Source organism: Rhinoraja longicauda, chromosome 17, assembly GCF_053455715.1.
Source record: "Rhinoraja longicauda isolate Sanriku21f chromosome 17, sRhiLon1.1, whole genome shotgun sequence".
Lineage (NCBI taxonomy): Eukaryota > Metazoa > Chordata > Chondrichthyes > Rajiformes > Arhynchobatidae > Rhinoraja > Rhinoraja longicauda.
Window position 1 is genome coordinate 9658609 of NC_135969.1, and position 15096 is coordinate 9673704.

Below are 15096 nucleotides of genomic sequence, written 5' to 3' on the forward strand. Positions count from 1 at the left end.
TTTGTGATGCTTTTCATTCTTCAACTTTGTGAACAAGCAAGATTTCCTGCACATATGTCTAGATTAGAGACACAGCATGGAAACAGGTCCATTAATCTGAGTGCATACTGACCATCAATCACCCATTCACATCTTTCTCATCCACTCCCTCCACTGCAGGGGCAATTTACGGAGGCCAATTAACCTACAAACCCGCACATCTTTTGGATGTGGGAGGAAACCAGAGCACCCGGAGGAAACTCACGCGGTCACAGAAAGAACGTGCAAACTCCACACAGACAGCACCTGAGGTCAGGATCGAACCAGGGTCTCTGGCGCTGTGAGGCAACAACTCTACCAACGGTGCCGCCCCTAAATATACTGGGACTTATGTCCCATTGGAAGCTTGGCCTTCTGCACTACAACAGATTGCAGCACAAGATCTCAGCACAGACACCCTTCTGCTCTTGAAGTGCAGCTTTACCAGCCAGTGAGGGCTGTCTGTGCTACTGGGGTTACTCAATATTTATAAATATTTTTAACATTCACCAAGTTTAGAACCTGTTAAGAAAATCTTAAACTGTAATTTAATATGTACCATTTTTAATGTTTAACAAACTAAAATAAATGAAAGTATTGAAATAAATAACCACGTCACTTTACGGACACGTTTCGGGTTGGGACCCATCTTCAGCCCGATGAAGGGTCCTCACCCAAAACATCGCCCATCCATGTTCTCCAGAGATGCTGCCTGACCCACGGGGTTACTCTCACACCTTATGGCAATAATATGAAGTATTCCAGCAGTGGGAGAGGTTGAGGTTTGTGCATTATGAGGATTCATGGAAGCATAGAAAGTAGGTGCAGGAGTAGGCCATTTGGCCATTCGAGCCAGCACCGCCATTCAATATGATCAAGGCTGATCATCCAGAATCAGTACCCTGTTCCTGCTTTTGCCCCATATCCTCTTCTTCAAGGGGAAAGTAGGGGGGTGGGTGTTTGTCCACCACGTACCTGTCGGTTGAGGCCGCAGTATGTGCTTTGTACAATTCGGCAGGTGGGGGGGGGGGGGGGGGGGGGGAGGGGGAGGAGGAGGGGGGATGGAGGGAAGAGAAGAAGATTCATGTGACATGCCTTCTCACTGATCAAGTCAGTTTGTTACAGGTTGTTGACAGAATTCTTTGGAAGGAGACAAAGAACCAGCTGTTTTACAGTTAGGTGACATCCCTTCATTTTGCAGGGTATTTTCTCAGGAACCCTTTGCGACGTTTCTTGGGAGAGGGGAGCAGCAGCATACTGAACCCTCACACCTCCCGACCCCCGCCATCATCCAGGGGGAAGTGCCAGTGAAAGGGATTTTTACAAAATGTTAAAAGATTTTAACACATTCTAAAAAGGCTTCAGTTTTGTTGGTTGGTATTTGAGGCAAATAACTATTCATATTATATCGGGAATATTAACCAGTTGCAATTCCCCCCCCCCCCCCCCCCCCCATCTCATATACTCAACCCATGCTCAGGATCCCAGTTTGAGTCAAAACCTATGGGAAAGGCTGAGGTCTTCTTCTGCTGAAGGCCTGATCGAACACTTAGTGTCCCAGTTCCCCCAAGTGTGGGCAACAGGGGGCGGTAGAGTTGCTGTCTTACAGCGCCAGAAACCCAAGTTCAATCCTGACTACGGCTGCTGTCTGTACACAGTTTCTACCTTCTCCCCGTGACCGCGTGGGTTTTCTCCGGGTGCTCCGGTTTCCTTCCACACTCCAAAGACGGACAGGGTTGTAGGCTAATTGGCTTTGGTAAATTATCCCTAGTGTGTGTAGGATAGTGTGAGTGTGTGGGGATCGCTGGTCAGTGTGGACTTAGTGGGCCGAAGGGCCTGTTTCCTCGCTGTATCTCGAAACTAAACTAAGCTGAAGAAGGGTCTTGACCCGAAACGTCACCCATTCCTTCTCTCCTGAGATGCTGCCTGACCTGCTGAGTTACTCCAGCATTTTGTGAATAAATACCTTCGATTTGTACCAGCATCTGCAGTTATTTTCTTACACTAAGCTAAACTAAGGAGTGGTCAAGGGCTGCCTCGGGCAACAAGGGACTGGTTTTATCAGTGATCAGGCAGTTGCATGGTGTCTTGCTCAGTGAACCAGCCACTCCAACCACCCAGCACTCTTCAACTGGATACAAATGTAACTGCCCACGGTTACTCCAGTAACTGCTGTTCCAAGGGCCACAGCCCCCACTTTGACAGGGAGCAAGGAATGTTACATCGACTCCATGAAAGGGGACAAAGGCACATTCACCAATTATGTCAATGCTACCAGATGCAATAAAGTCGATATAGACATCTGCAGCATAACCAGATTTAAAGCACAGAAAATACAACCATACAGCACAGGAACAGGCCCTTCTGCCCACAATGTCTATGCCGAACATGATACCAAGTTAAACTAATCTCCTTTGCCTGCACATGATCCATATCCCTCCATTCCTTGCACATCTGTGGAATTCTCCGCTACAGAAAGCGGTGGCGGCAAATTCACAGGATGTTTTCAATAGAGAGTTAGATTTAGCTTTTAGCACTAACGGAATCAAGGGATATGGGGAAAAAGCAGGAACGGGGTACTGATTTTAGATAATCAGCCATGATCATATTGAATGGCGGTGCTGACTCAAAGGGCCGAATGGCCTACTCCTGCACCTATTTTTCTATGTTTTTACCCACATGCCTATCTAAAAGTCTCTTAAAACGCCACTATCACATCTTCCTCCACCACCAAGCATGGCAGCACTCCGAGTAAAACATTTCCCTGCACATCTCCTTTAAACTTTGCCCCTCTCACCTTAGAGCCATACCCTGTACTCCTTGACATTTCCACCCTGGGAAATAAGGTTCTGACTGTCTACCCTATCTATGCCTCTCATAATTTAATATACCTCTTTCAGGGCTCTCCTCCATCATCAATGCTTCAGCGTTCCCTATGAGAGAGCAGATTTACAGAAAATAAATCATAGCTGGCTTACATTAAATTGATATCATTGCAAAGATGAAAATGATTAAACCATTTCCTATATTTTTGTTTAAATTTGCCATGCAATGTTGAACAAATATCACAATGACAAGGAACTGCAGGTGCTGTTTCAGCAGGGATAGACACAAAATGCTGAAGTAAATCAGCAGGTCAGGCAGCATCTCTGGAGAACATGGATAGGTGATGTTTCAGGTCAGAACCATTCTTCAGACCAAATATTGTTGAACAAATATAGGCTGAACAAATATTGTTTAGAAATATCTTCGATTGTTTAAAACATTCGTGGAAATGACAGGAAAAAATAGGTGTTTGCACAACACTGTCCTTGTCCATACTCTACAGACTCAGCAGGAATTCTATTTAGCATTACGACTAAACTACACTAACTTATTTCAAAAGGAATTGTTATTTTTAGAACACGTTATAACTTTTATAAATATTAATCTTAAAAAGTAACTGAAACTGCATCTGTAACTAAAACTTCAAATCTGTATTTTAAAGATTGAATGTACCTTACTTAGATGTCTAACTACGTTTATCAGCAAAGTTTATGCATTTGAAAAAGGACTATCAACTGCACAAATTCAATCATTAATCCATCAGTAAATATATCACTGCTGCATCAATATGTATCAATAAACAAAAAGAGAACTATCCCGAGTGTCACTGACTTCCCTTAAAGGTTTATGCCCAAACGGTTATGTAATTCCAAAGTAAAAATATCAAATACGACTCAAATATGTCTCTAAATCTTACAGAAGAGACATTTGTTTTTCGTGGAAAAATCTGTTAACATTGCCAAAACCCTAGGCAGTAACAACCCACTAATCTGACACCCTCAGGACTTTGGTGGAACCACTCTACCTGCTTTTCTGTACAATTGGACATTATTGCTATTACAACCACAGATTCACTTTTATGTCACTATTTTTATGTTACACACTGGTATAATAGATTTTCCAGTTAAGTTTAAAGGGAACGAGAAATATACAAGTACTCCAAGATCTGCAAAAATAGACACAACGTGCTGGAGCTAAGCGGGACGGGCAGCATCCCTGGAGAACAGCAACGGGTGACCCTTTGGGTCTGGACTCTTCTCCAGTCTCTGAAGAATGGTCCCGACCCAAAACATCACTTCGTCATAGAGTCATCGAGTGATACAGTGTGGAAACAGGCCCTTCGGCCCAACTTGCCCACACCGGCCAACATGTCCCAGCTACACTAGTCCCACCTGCCAGCATTTGATCCATATCCCTCCAAACCTGTCCTATCCATGTACCTGTCTAACTGTTTCTTATACATTGGGATAGTCCCTGCCTCAACTTACTCTTCTGGCTTCATGTTCCATACATCCACCACCTTTTGGATACATCCACCACCCTTTGTATACATTCACCACCCTTTGTCATGTCACTTACACATGTTTTCCAGGGATGCTGACTGACCTGCTGCGTTGTGCCAGCACTTTGTATCTTTCTTTGTAGAACAGCTTCTGCAGTTGCCTGTTTCTACTCCAGGTTCTGATTCTGGTTGCAAACCTCGCCATGTTTCTAACCCCTGGTGTTGCAGACCCTAATTCTAGTTTAGGCTGCACTCCAGCCCCCTCTCTGAATGCATATCCTGCGAGCTCTCTGGTCTAGTCTCACGTTCTGAACTAATGAGTGAGCAAGATGGCGATGAAGCAGAATTTCCAAACAAATTAGGGTTGGCATGGTAGCACAGCAGTGGAGTTGCTGCCTTACAGCGCCAGAGATCGGGTTCGATCCTGACTACGGGTGCTTCCTGTATGGAGTTTGTACGTTTTTCCCGTGACCACATGCAGTTTCCCCCGGGTGCTCCGGTTTCCTCCCACACTCCAAAGACGTACAGGTTTGTAGGTTAATTGGCTTAGGTGAAAATTGTAAATCGTTCGTAGCGTGTCGGATAGTGTGTGCGGGGACCACTGGTCGGGATGCACTCGGTGGGCTGAACAACCTGTTTCCACACTGTATGTTTAAACCAAACCAAACAACTAACTTGGAAGCCAGATATCAGAGTTTAGGAAGATATTATCATATAATAATATACAAATATAGTACAAATAGATTTTCTTAGAATGTAGCATGGCTCAATTAAAGATATATGATTTTTCATGAAACATTATAAAATGAGCTACAAATAATGAAAGATTTTATTTTGGAAAAATACAACAAGCTTACCTAAAGAATATGAATAGTTTGGACGTCTGATTGTGCCTGAATCAGAAATCAAAATATCTCTGGAAGCATCAAAGCATTCAAATCCTGGATCATACCTTTTAACATCCATAAATCCCATTCCCCCATTATCCTCAAACCCACTTACCCACTGTTAAAGTAACATTCCTCATCTGTTGAGACCACAACTTCAGGAATTTCTTCTCCGTTCTGCTTTAACTCTCTGCCTCTCATTTCTCCTTCAAAGTGCTCCCCTAAATCCACCACTTTGACCAACATGTTGGTTATTTCACCTCATATTCGGACTTGATGTAAAATTTTAAAAAACGAAGAACTGCTGATGCTGGTTTACACAAAAGGGCACAAAGTGCCGGAGAAACTTAGAGGGTCGGGCAGCATCGCTGGACAACATGGAAAGGTGACATTTCGGGTTGTGAATCTTCTTCAGACCCAAAATATAACCTATTCATGTTCTCCTGAGATGCTAATTGACCCGTTGAGTGATTCCAGCACTTTGTGTCCTTTTTGATGTTGAATTTTATTTGTCAATATGTTTATTCTCTTAATGGTGCTGTGTAAATGGGAGTAGCTGTTGAACTTAATTTGCTTTAATGATCAATTTTGTACGTTTTTGGGTAAGATTTGATGAGACTATCTGGGACTACGTGTTGTCTGGGTAAGATTTGATGAGAATATCATCTGTCATTCTCACTCTGTAGCAGCCTCTATCCTTTTAGGTTACTGTAAGAGTTTAGAAGGATGCAATCAGAGGGGGGGTCAAGAATGAAGAGGGGACCCAGAGGGGCGAGGTGGGGGACAGGGGAGGGAGGGGGGGGGGGGAAGGAGTGGTCTACTGCCATGTGCAGTGGCAGGCAGAAGATTGGAAGATAGGACTGTTCGATGAACTTTTGTAACTTTGTCGGTGTCAGAAACTTTATTTGGGACACTTGTGTGCTGCCGAGGTGAGGTCTGCTATATGATTTTACCGGGTTGAATGCAAAACAAAGTATTTCACTGTACCTCGGTACATGTAACAATAAAGTATCATCGAATCATTGTGACACAGCAACTGGCAAGGTTGCACAGGAGGGGAGGATGATAAATAAGAGAACAAAAGTGATAAGCGATTTACTTGTTCGGGGCACAGACAGTTTTTTCTGTGGTTGTAGAAACAACTCAAGGATGGTAAGTTGCCTCTTTGATGTCAGGGTCAGGGGTATCATTGGGTGGACTGTAAAATCTGTTGGAGGGGATGGGTAAGGAGCCAGAGTTCACGATCCATATCAGCATCAATAACATAAGTAGAAGGCGGGTTGAGGTACTGTAGGCAGAATTTAGAGAATTAGCAAAAAGGTTAAAAAGTAAGAGCTCAAAATCAATAATCTTTGGATTACTGTGAATACCGCATGTTATTGTGTATAGGAAAATAAAGCAGTTGGGTCTAAAGCTGGGAAGATGATGTATGAGGAAGAGTTTTAAATTCCTGGGGAATTGTTATGGTTTTTAGGGAGTTGGGATGGTTACCAGGGGGTTTGGGATGGTCACCAGGGAAGTTGGGATGGTTACTAGGGAAGTTGGGATGGTTAGCAGGGAAGTTGGGATGGTTACCAGGGAAGTTGGGATGGTTACCAGGGAAGTTGAGATGGTTACCAGGGAAGTTGGGATAGTTACCAGGGAAGTTGGGATGGTTACCAGGGGAGTTGGGATGGTTACCAGGGAAGTTGGGATGGTTACATGGGGAACTGGGATGGTTACCAGGGGGGTTGGGATGGTTACCAGGGGGGTGGATGGTTACCAGAGGGGTTGGGATGGTTACCAGGGGGGGTGGGATGGTTACCAGGGGGGTTGGGTTGGGATGGTTACCAGAGGGGTTGGGATGGTTACCAGAGGGGTTGGGATGGTTACCAGGGGGGTTGGGATGGTTACCAGGGGAGTTGGGATGGTTACCAGGGGGGTTGGATGGTTACCAGAGGGGTTGGGATGGTTACCTGGGAAACTGGGATGGTTACCAGGGGGGTTGGGATGGTTACCAGGGGGATGGATGGTTACGAGGGGAGCTGGGATGGTTACCAAGGGGGATGGGACTCGGTAGGCCAGATAAATTGGACCTTAACAAGAACAGGACCAATGTTCTAACAGTTTCTGTTGGTTGTGGTTTTAAATTGTTTGGCAGGGTGGTAGCACCTGAGAGCAGAGTCAAAAGGGATTAAAAACCAGGTTGTTAAAAGAATGTAAGGGCTCAAGCGAAGGGTTATTTAGGAAGTTAGAAAGAAATGAAACAGCAATTGTGCAAGGCATTGTCGGAGCTAATGCTTACCAGAGTTCACTGAGAAGAAATAGAGTGTCTAAACATAATGAGTGCGCCAGCAAAAACATATTCCAGAGTTTAAGACCTTGACAGCTGAAGATAAACAAGGTTGATAAACTATGGGTATAGATAGCTGCGTGAAAGCTTGATGTGATTGCAATAACAAACCTGGTTCAAAAAGCAGGAGGACGAGGTATTAACTGTTCCCGGATACAACGTGTGTAGGAAAGATAGGGAAGGAATGAAAGGGGAAGGAGTACTGATTATAGTGAATATTCTTGTACTGGAGAGCAAGGATGGTGCAAGGTAGTCAAAGAGAGAAACCTGTTTGCCTAGAACTAAGAAAATGTAAAAGAGATATTGCACTGTTCCTACATGTCATCATTGAGTAGAAGAGAAAGAGAGAAGCAAATATGCAAGGTGACTACAAAGAAGAGCAAAATACAGGATTTTAGTTAGCCTAATATAGGTTACCTCCCCGTTGGATTGCAACCTTGTCGTGGTCGGGAAGTTTGTGTGTCTCAGTGACCCCTAGAGCTATGCCAGCGGGAGATTCGTCTCCTGTTAGTGTTTCCCATGCTGGACAGGTCGAAGGGTAGAGACGAGACGAAGAGTGATCCACTGGTCCTCCAGGTTGGGAGTTGAGCACAGGGCTAACAACCCTGCCTCGTAAAACGAATATGTTACGGAAACAACAACTGAAGGACTCAACACTACTGATGAGGACCTTCGTTGTTGCCCTACATGCCAGGAGCCATAATGGGCAGTGAGTAAGTAAGTAATATAGGTTACACAATGGAGCAGCTGGTAAAGCCACTACCACACATTACCACATTGTCTCTTAGAGGAAAGTTGTTATCACACGAGCGAGGGCTCAGTAAATATTTTCAAGAATGGTTCCTGGGTTCAGAGGCTACATTTGCAAGGATAGACAAGTGAAGTTGGCGCTGTTTACTACAGCTGAAGGGAGGAAAACTCTTTTTGTGCAGAGAACGGAATGCACTGCTGAATATATGGTGGGAACAGATTCTATCATGTCTTTCAAAAAGTACCAAGGAATGTGGACATGGTGGGCTAGATGGCCTGTATCCAAGCTGGATGACTATACTTGAGGGAAATAAATTTGCAAAAGAACTTTGCAGGGATGTGAAGGCAGTCCAGGTGAATGGGACGGATGTGCTGATTTAGCAAAAAGCTGAGATGGCTGATTTGGGGGAACAGGGACATTCTTTGCAGCAACAATGTTTTGATGCCAATTGTCACTACATTGAACATAAACATAAACGACAGTTAGCTTGCTTGATTAATACTGTTACCAGAAAATATATACGCGTGCCTACATTTAATTGAAAGAAAATCTTACCAGTTGTTCTAATGTGTGATCCAGGAATATTCCTTGTTGGTTCTCTGGGTCCCATTTGTCCAGCTGAGACCCTTCCACTCTGTACTGTCTGGAGATTGGCTGGGTCAAAAGAAAGTTTCAATAAATCTCCTTACGTTAATTTGTGTCACTATCTTATGGTCACCAGTGAAGCTCTTCTGTGACCATTTTATTTCAAATAGATTATTAATTAATTCAGTTTACTAACGGTCTTGCATCAAATCAAATGGAAAGTGTCATTACATGACACCTGCAGATACAAACTCTTCAATTTGTGTAGTTACATAGAAACATAGAAACATAGAAAATAGGTGCAGGAGTAGGCCATTCGGCCCTTCGAGCCTGCACCGCCATTCAATATGATCATGGCTGATCATCCAACTCAGTATCCCGTACCTGCCTTCTCTCCATACCCCCTGATCCCTTTAGCCACAAGGGCCACATCTAACTCCCTCTTAAATATAGCCAATGAACTGGCCTCAACTACCTTCTGTGGCAGAGAATTTCACAGATTCACCACTCTCTGTGTGAAAAAAAACGTTCTCATCTCAGTCCTAAAAGACTTTCCCCTTATCCTTAAACTGTGACCCCTTGTTCTGGACTTCCCCAACATCGGGAACAATCTTCCAGCATCTAGCCTGTCCAACCCCTTAAGAATTTTGTAAGTTTCTATAAGATCCCCCCTCAATCTTCTAAATTCCAGTGATAGTTGTGTCTATAATTAGTAAAGCAGGACCTCATATTTATACAGCCCCTTGGGCTCCCCACGACACATTAAAGTGTATCAAAGGTCATAGAGTAATATGGTATGGAAGCTGTCCATTTGGCCCACCATGGTTCGCCATATCAAGCTCCCATCCAATTAAATGCCATATACCAATGTGCACCAAGGAATTAAAATAAATTAAAGGCCTTTAATTAAAGGCAGCACTGTGCCACAGCAGTAGAGTTGCTGCCATACAGTGCCAGGGACGAGGGTTCAATCCTGACCACGGGTGTTGCCTGTACAGAGTTTGCACGTTACCCCTGTGACCCCGTGGGTTTTCTCCCACGCGCTAAGGACATACAGGTTTGTAAATTGTCCCTAGTGTGCAGCGTAGTGATAGTGTACGGGGTGATCGCTGGTCGGCGCAGAAGTCTAAAGAATAAGTAAAGTCAAGTCCAAAGAATAAAGTCCTCGCCTTAAATATGCTCTCGGTTCAAATGTATTTTAAAAATATTTTCAAATTACATTAAAAAAAATTATTTAGATTCTCTTGAACTATATTTAAATGTCTGATCAGAGGAATTTACTGTGGAAAGACCATCAGGGCAGTTGGGTGGCTAAAGATCAGAATCCACTGGCTAAATCTGCTCCAAAATCTGCTGCCAACCACTCCGCCTGACACTGGCAGTCCCTCCTCCCGCACACTTGAAACAAAAGTGCCTCAAAATTTGCCGTCAAGGGAAGACCATGTAGAGAGATGGAGAGACAACAGCAGAGAATGGGCTGAATCAAGCATGTTCTGAAATTCACAGGTCATAGGAGCAGAATGAGGCCATTTGGCCCATCGAGTCTACTCTGCCATTCAATCATGGCCGATCTCTCTTGCTCTCTCAACCCCATTCTCCTGCCTTCTCCCAGTTACCTTTGACACCCTTACTAATCAAGAACCTGTCAATCTCAACTTTAAAAATAACCAATGACTTGGCCTCTACAGCCGTCCGTGGCAATGAATACCACAGATTCACCACCCCCCGACTACAGAATATCCTCCTCGTCTCCTTTCTAAAGATACAGCCTTTATTCTGTGGCTGTGCTATCTGCTCCTAGACTCTCCCACTCATGGAAACATCCTCTCCACATCCAGCCCATAGCTGCTCAGTAGTGAGGATACATAGCTGGCTTTTGTTGCTTTCCCGATCCATTGCACGTATTCTAACCTACACAGTTCGTAGAAGGGCACTCCTCAGTGTTTTGGTAAAGTGGATAAAATGACAACAGTAACAATGACACAGATGAGGACTCAATTCCATTAACTTCACCCCGCAAAGAATGGAAGGAGAGGGATTCTCTCTGCTGATGAGTTTCCCAAGAAGGGAAGATCTGCTGGTGTTCAGGGTGCTAATTGGGCAGAGGGTTATTCATGCATCATTTCAACAAAAAAGTGAACTAGCAAACAATAGTTTAATTTAGTTTAGTTTAGTTTAGTTGAGTTTATTGCCACGTGTACCGAGGTACAGTGAAAAGCTTTTGTTGCGTGCTAACCAGTCAGCAGAAAGACAACACATGATTACAATCAATCCATTTACAGTGTATGGATACATGGTGAGGGAATAAATACCTGAGACAAGCAGTGTTAGTTGTACCTCTCACTGCCTGTGAAGCCACTGGGGTACTATTGATGCTCCACAGTGGGTCATCTTTTCCAAGAGAAAGATTCTATGTTATAATAAAATGGAGTTGCAAGAGTAAAATGGAGGGAAGGGGTAAATGCGGCTGTGAACAAAGAGATTGCATCTCTGAAGACAATATTTACTACCCAAAGAATTCATAAGCCACACACAGCTGGGAGGGTGTTAGGGTGTTCTGTCCCAAAATGACCTCCGATGTGATCATCTGCAACAACATGACAATCTGGTGAGTGATTTTTGGACGACGGCTTCAGTGTTTGGTTTGACATTGCGACATGCCAGCAGCCCAGCCACATCACCAACTTCATAATGCAGCAGAAACAAGCTTCCATGGATAACCAGGGAAAAAATATCCTCTCTCACAATGTCCCAGAGATTGTGCTATTTGCTTTTTGCATCAATTTTTAGGAAATTAATCCTCTCCGCTGCACTCGAGATGCACAGAGTCTCTTGCCCAGAGTAGGTGAATCGAGGTCCAGAGGACTTGGGTTTAAGGTGAAGGGGAAACAATTTAATAGGAATCTGAGGGGTAAACTTTTCACACAAAGGGTGGTGGATGTATGGAACAAGCTGCCAGAGGAGGTAGTTGAGGTAGGCACCATCCCAACATTTAAGAAACAGGTAGGTACATGGATAGGACAGGTTTGGAGGGATATGGACCAAATGCGGGCAGATGGGACTCGTGTAGCTGGGACATATTGGTCGGTGTGGGCAAGTTGGGCCGAAGGGCCTGTTTCCACACTGGATCTCTCTGTGACTCTATGACTCTCTGAATGACAAAAGAATATAATGGGAATGGATGGTTTGTGCACCCAAGGATTATTCACAAGTTGTCCTGCACTAAGACTACATTAATGAGTTCAATTTCCAGGCTGTATTGGACAGCTCATGTAAAAGAAAAGCTTTAAAGTAGCAGCGAGGATTCTAAAGTACTGCTCTTCGGGAAGATAGCGGCATATACTGAGAAGCATATTTATTCTGAAGGGTTGGCTTAGCAGTTATTCATTTCCAAAGGATGAATTAGAGTGTTAATTATTATATTTTTGGGAATGCAAATATTGCAAGAATATGCAAACCTAGAAATTACCACAGCGATATCAACAGATAAGTCACCAAATGTTGATGCTTTGAAATAACATAAATCCATTAGGTGCATTATCTGTGTTTGGTAAAAGCGACTTTAAGACAAAGTCACTTTCAAGATAAGTTTTCTAATAGTTTTTAATAGAGGAAATATTTCCGATTGATGGATTAAAGCTTAAAATATATAATTATAAGAGCAACTTTAACCAGGTAATATAGAAACAAAGATTACCCCTTCCTGTGACTTTGTCAACCATGAGGATTCTATCTGCTTGGTCCTCCTCTGGTTTAGTCACAACCATTGATGTGAGTGGCGTCACAAAGTTGTACTTCAACGAAAGTTCCAAGGCTTTGTTATTAAGTATTGTCTTTTCTCCTGACGCTGCTGAAACACTGAACGTGGAAACAGATGAAATGATATATTGATTAAATATTAACTATCATATGTTTTTTTCTCCAAAGTTCCCACCAATTTCTGTCCATATACTTTCATTTATAAAAGCCGTAACTCTGCTGACACAGTCCTTTTCCAGCCCCATCTATTCATTCAAACATCCCCTCCCTCAACATAGCCTGTATATAATTTTCATTCATTCCCCAATCTAGTTCCCATTTGAAAATCTATATCGACTCAGTATCCACATTACTTATAGATCAAAACCATTCTCCGCGTAAAAGACCTTTTCCTTACGTACTCAAGTTCGTTGCTCGTCACTTTGAATTTGTGTCTCCGGTGTTTGCAAACCTCCTTCTAATGGGAGCAGCTCATCATTATTTATCTATCTAAACCCATTATGGTCTTGTTCACTTCTTTCAAATCACTTTTAGTTTAGTTTAGTTTAGATTAGAGATAGGCGTGGAAACAGGCCCTTAGGCTCACCGAGTCCGTGCCGACCAGCGATCCCCACACATCAACCCTATCCCACACACACACAAGGAACAATTTACATTTATAGCAAGTCAATTGACCTAGAAACCTGTGCATCTTTAGAGGGTGGGAGGAAATTGAAGATCTCGGACAAAACCCACGCGATCACGGGACGAACGTACAAACTCCATACAGACAGCACTCGTCGTCGGGATCGAACCTGGGTCTCAGGCATTGTAAGGCAGCAACTCTACTGCTGCGCCCCTTGTTTGCTATCGCCATCCTTGTTCAAAGGATAATAAGTCCAGTCAACCCCCATTTCAAATTCCCCCCCATCCAGGTCCAGCATCGTATCTGAAACCCATCACACCTGCAATCATTCAAGTAAATATCTTGTGCATCTTCTTTCGGACCTTAACAGCCTTCCTAAATTGAACCGAAACTGAACCCAATACTGCATTTGCGGCACATTCAAGTGTTTAATATGATTCCCAGGTTTGGTACGGTCTGCGTCTACTTGCAGAACCCAAGTATATAGAAGCAAGAGCTTATGAGAATGTTCAAAATGAGCAACTTGACCAACTAGTGTCAATCCCAGCTGAGAAAACAGGGACATTTTCTATGACACCCATGTTGGCATTTGGGCAAAGCACAGTCCATGCTTCGCACACCATTTACCGAATAGTGAAAGGCCTGGATGGAGTGGATGCAGAGAGGATGTTTCCCCTAATGGGAGAGTCCAGGACCAGAGAGCGCAGCCTCGGAATAAAAGGGTGTAACTTCAGAAAGGAGATGAGGGGGAATTTTGTTAGCCAGAGGGTGGTAAATCTGTGGAATTAATTGCTGTGGAGGCCAAGTCATTACGTATTTTTCAAGTGGAGATTGACAGGATTAGTAAGGGTGTCTCAGGTCATGGGGAGAAGGCAGGAGAATGGGGTTGAGAGGAAAATATAGATCAGCCATGATTGAACGCAAAGTGACTCAATAGGCCAAATGTCCGAATTCTGCTCCTATGACTTATGAACATGAACCATAAAATGAATGAAATCCATCCTCAAGGGAATTGTATTAATGAATGATAATCTGTTCGAAATTCGTTTTGGATATGAAATTGGCCCCTTCTGCATGCTAATTTTCTATGATGCAATTTTGTAGATTAAAAAAAGTCATTTTCCAATTTACCTTTGTTTCAGGAGCTGTTGAATAGTCAAGTAACCCCACAATCTCTCAGTGAAGTCACCAAAAATGTATTTCTGAAGTTCAAGAATGCTCTCTGCTTCCAAAATGTTGACGTTACCTTCAAGAGATAAATTTCCATTGGCCTGCAAAGAAATTACAACAGTTTTGCTAAAAATATCAGCTTTAGAATCCAAACCACATTCCACTTTGTTAATTAACCAAAATCTTTTGATGGTTAATGGAAATCTATTAAAAATGCACAAAGTGGCAAACTAGTTTGGTTAGTTGGTAGAATTGTTGCTCTTATATTATAAATTCTAGGGTTTACATTTGTTTAAAAGTTGTACACAAAGTTAGACTAACACCCTATTGTTTTGAAAGTTAATTTCTGCAGCTGTTGGCCCCTTAGATAAGATGTATCATATTGAAGCTTCATTTGTATTTTCAAAAAAAGTGCGAAACCATTGTTCTTCTTCAAGAAAGTCAGTGAATTATTTATATTCACATTTTTCCTGACCTCCAAGAAATACATACAGACTGGTCATTTACATAATTGCTGATTGGTGGCATTTTTCTACCATAAAGCAAACGCTGAATTTCAAGAAGACAATGAGAGACTACATACGCTGGAATCGCGAGCAAAAAACTGCTAGAGGAGCTTCGTGGGTCAGGCAACAACTGTGG

General features: G+C 43.1%; 1 protein-coding gene across 4 annotated transcripts in view; it reads right to left on the bottom strand.

Moving 5' to 3' along the window:
- The window catches only part of LOC144601730 (inter-alpha-trypsin inhibitor heavy chain H3-like), a 54733-nt gene that overhangs the window by 13848 nt on the left and 25789 nt on the right, over window positions 1-15096 (bottom strand). Inside the window, exons 14-18 of one of the 4 annotated variants that reach the window (XM_078414056.1) lie at window positions 14416-14555; window positions 12598-12758; window positions 8871-8969; window positions 5203-5238; window positions 2910-2951 (exon numbers count right to left, since the gene is read on the bottom strand). In XM_078414056.1, the coding sequence (XP_078270182.1) occupies window positions 2910-2951; window positions 5203-5238; window positions 8871-8969; window positions 12598-12758; window positions 14416-14555 (478 nt within the window). The remainder of the gene's footprint in view (window positions 1-2909; window positions 2952-5202; window positions 5239-8870; window positions 8970-12597; window positions 12759-14415; window positions 14556-15096) is intronic. The other 3 variants (XM_078414057.1, XM_078414058.1, XM_078414059.1) reach the window with 3 other exon arrangements.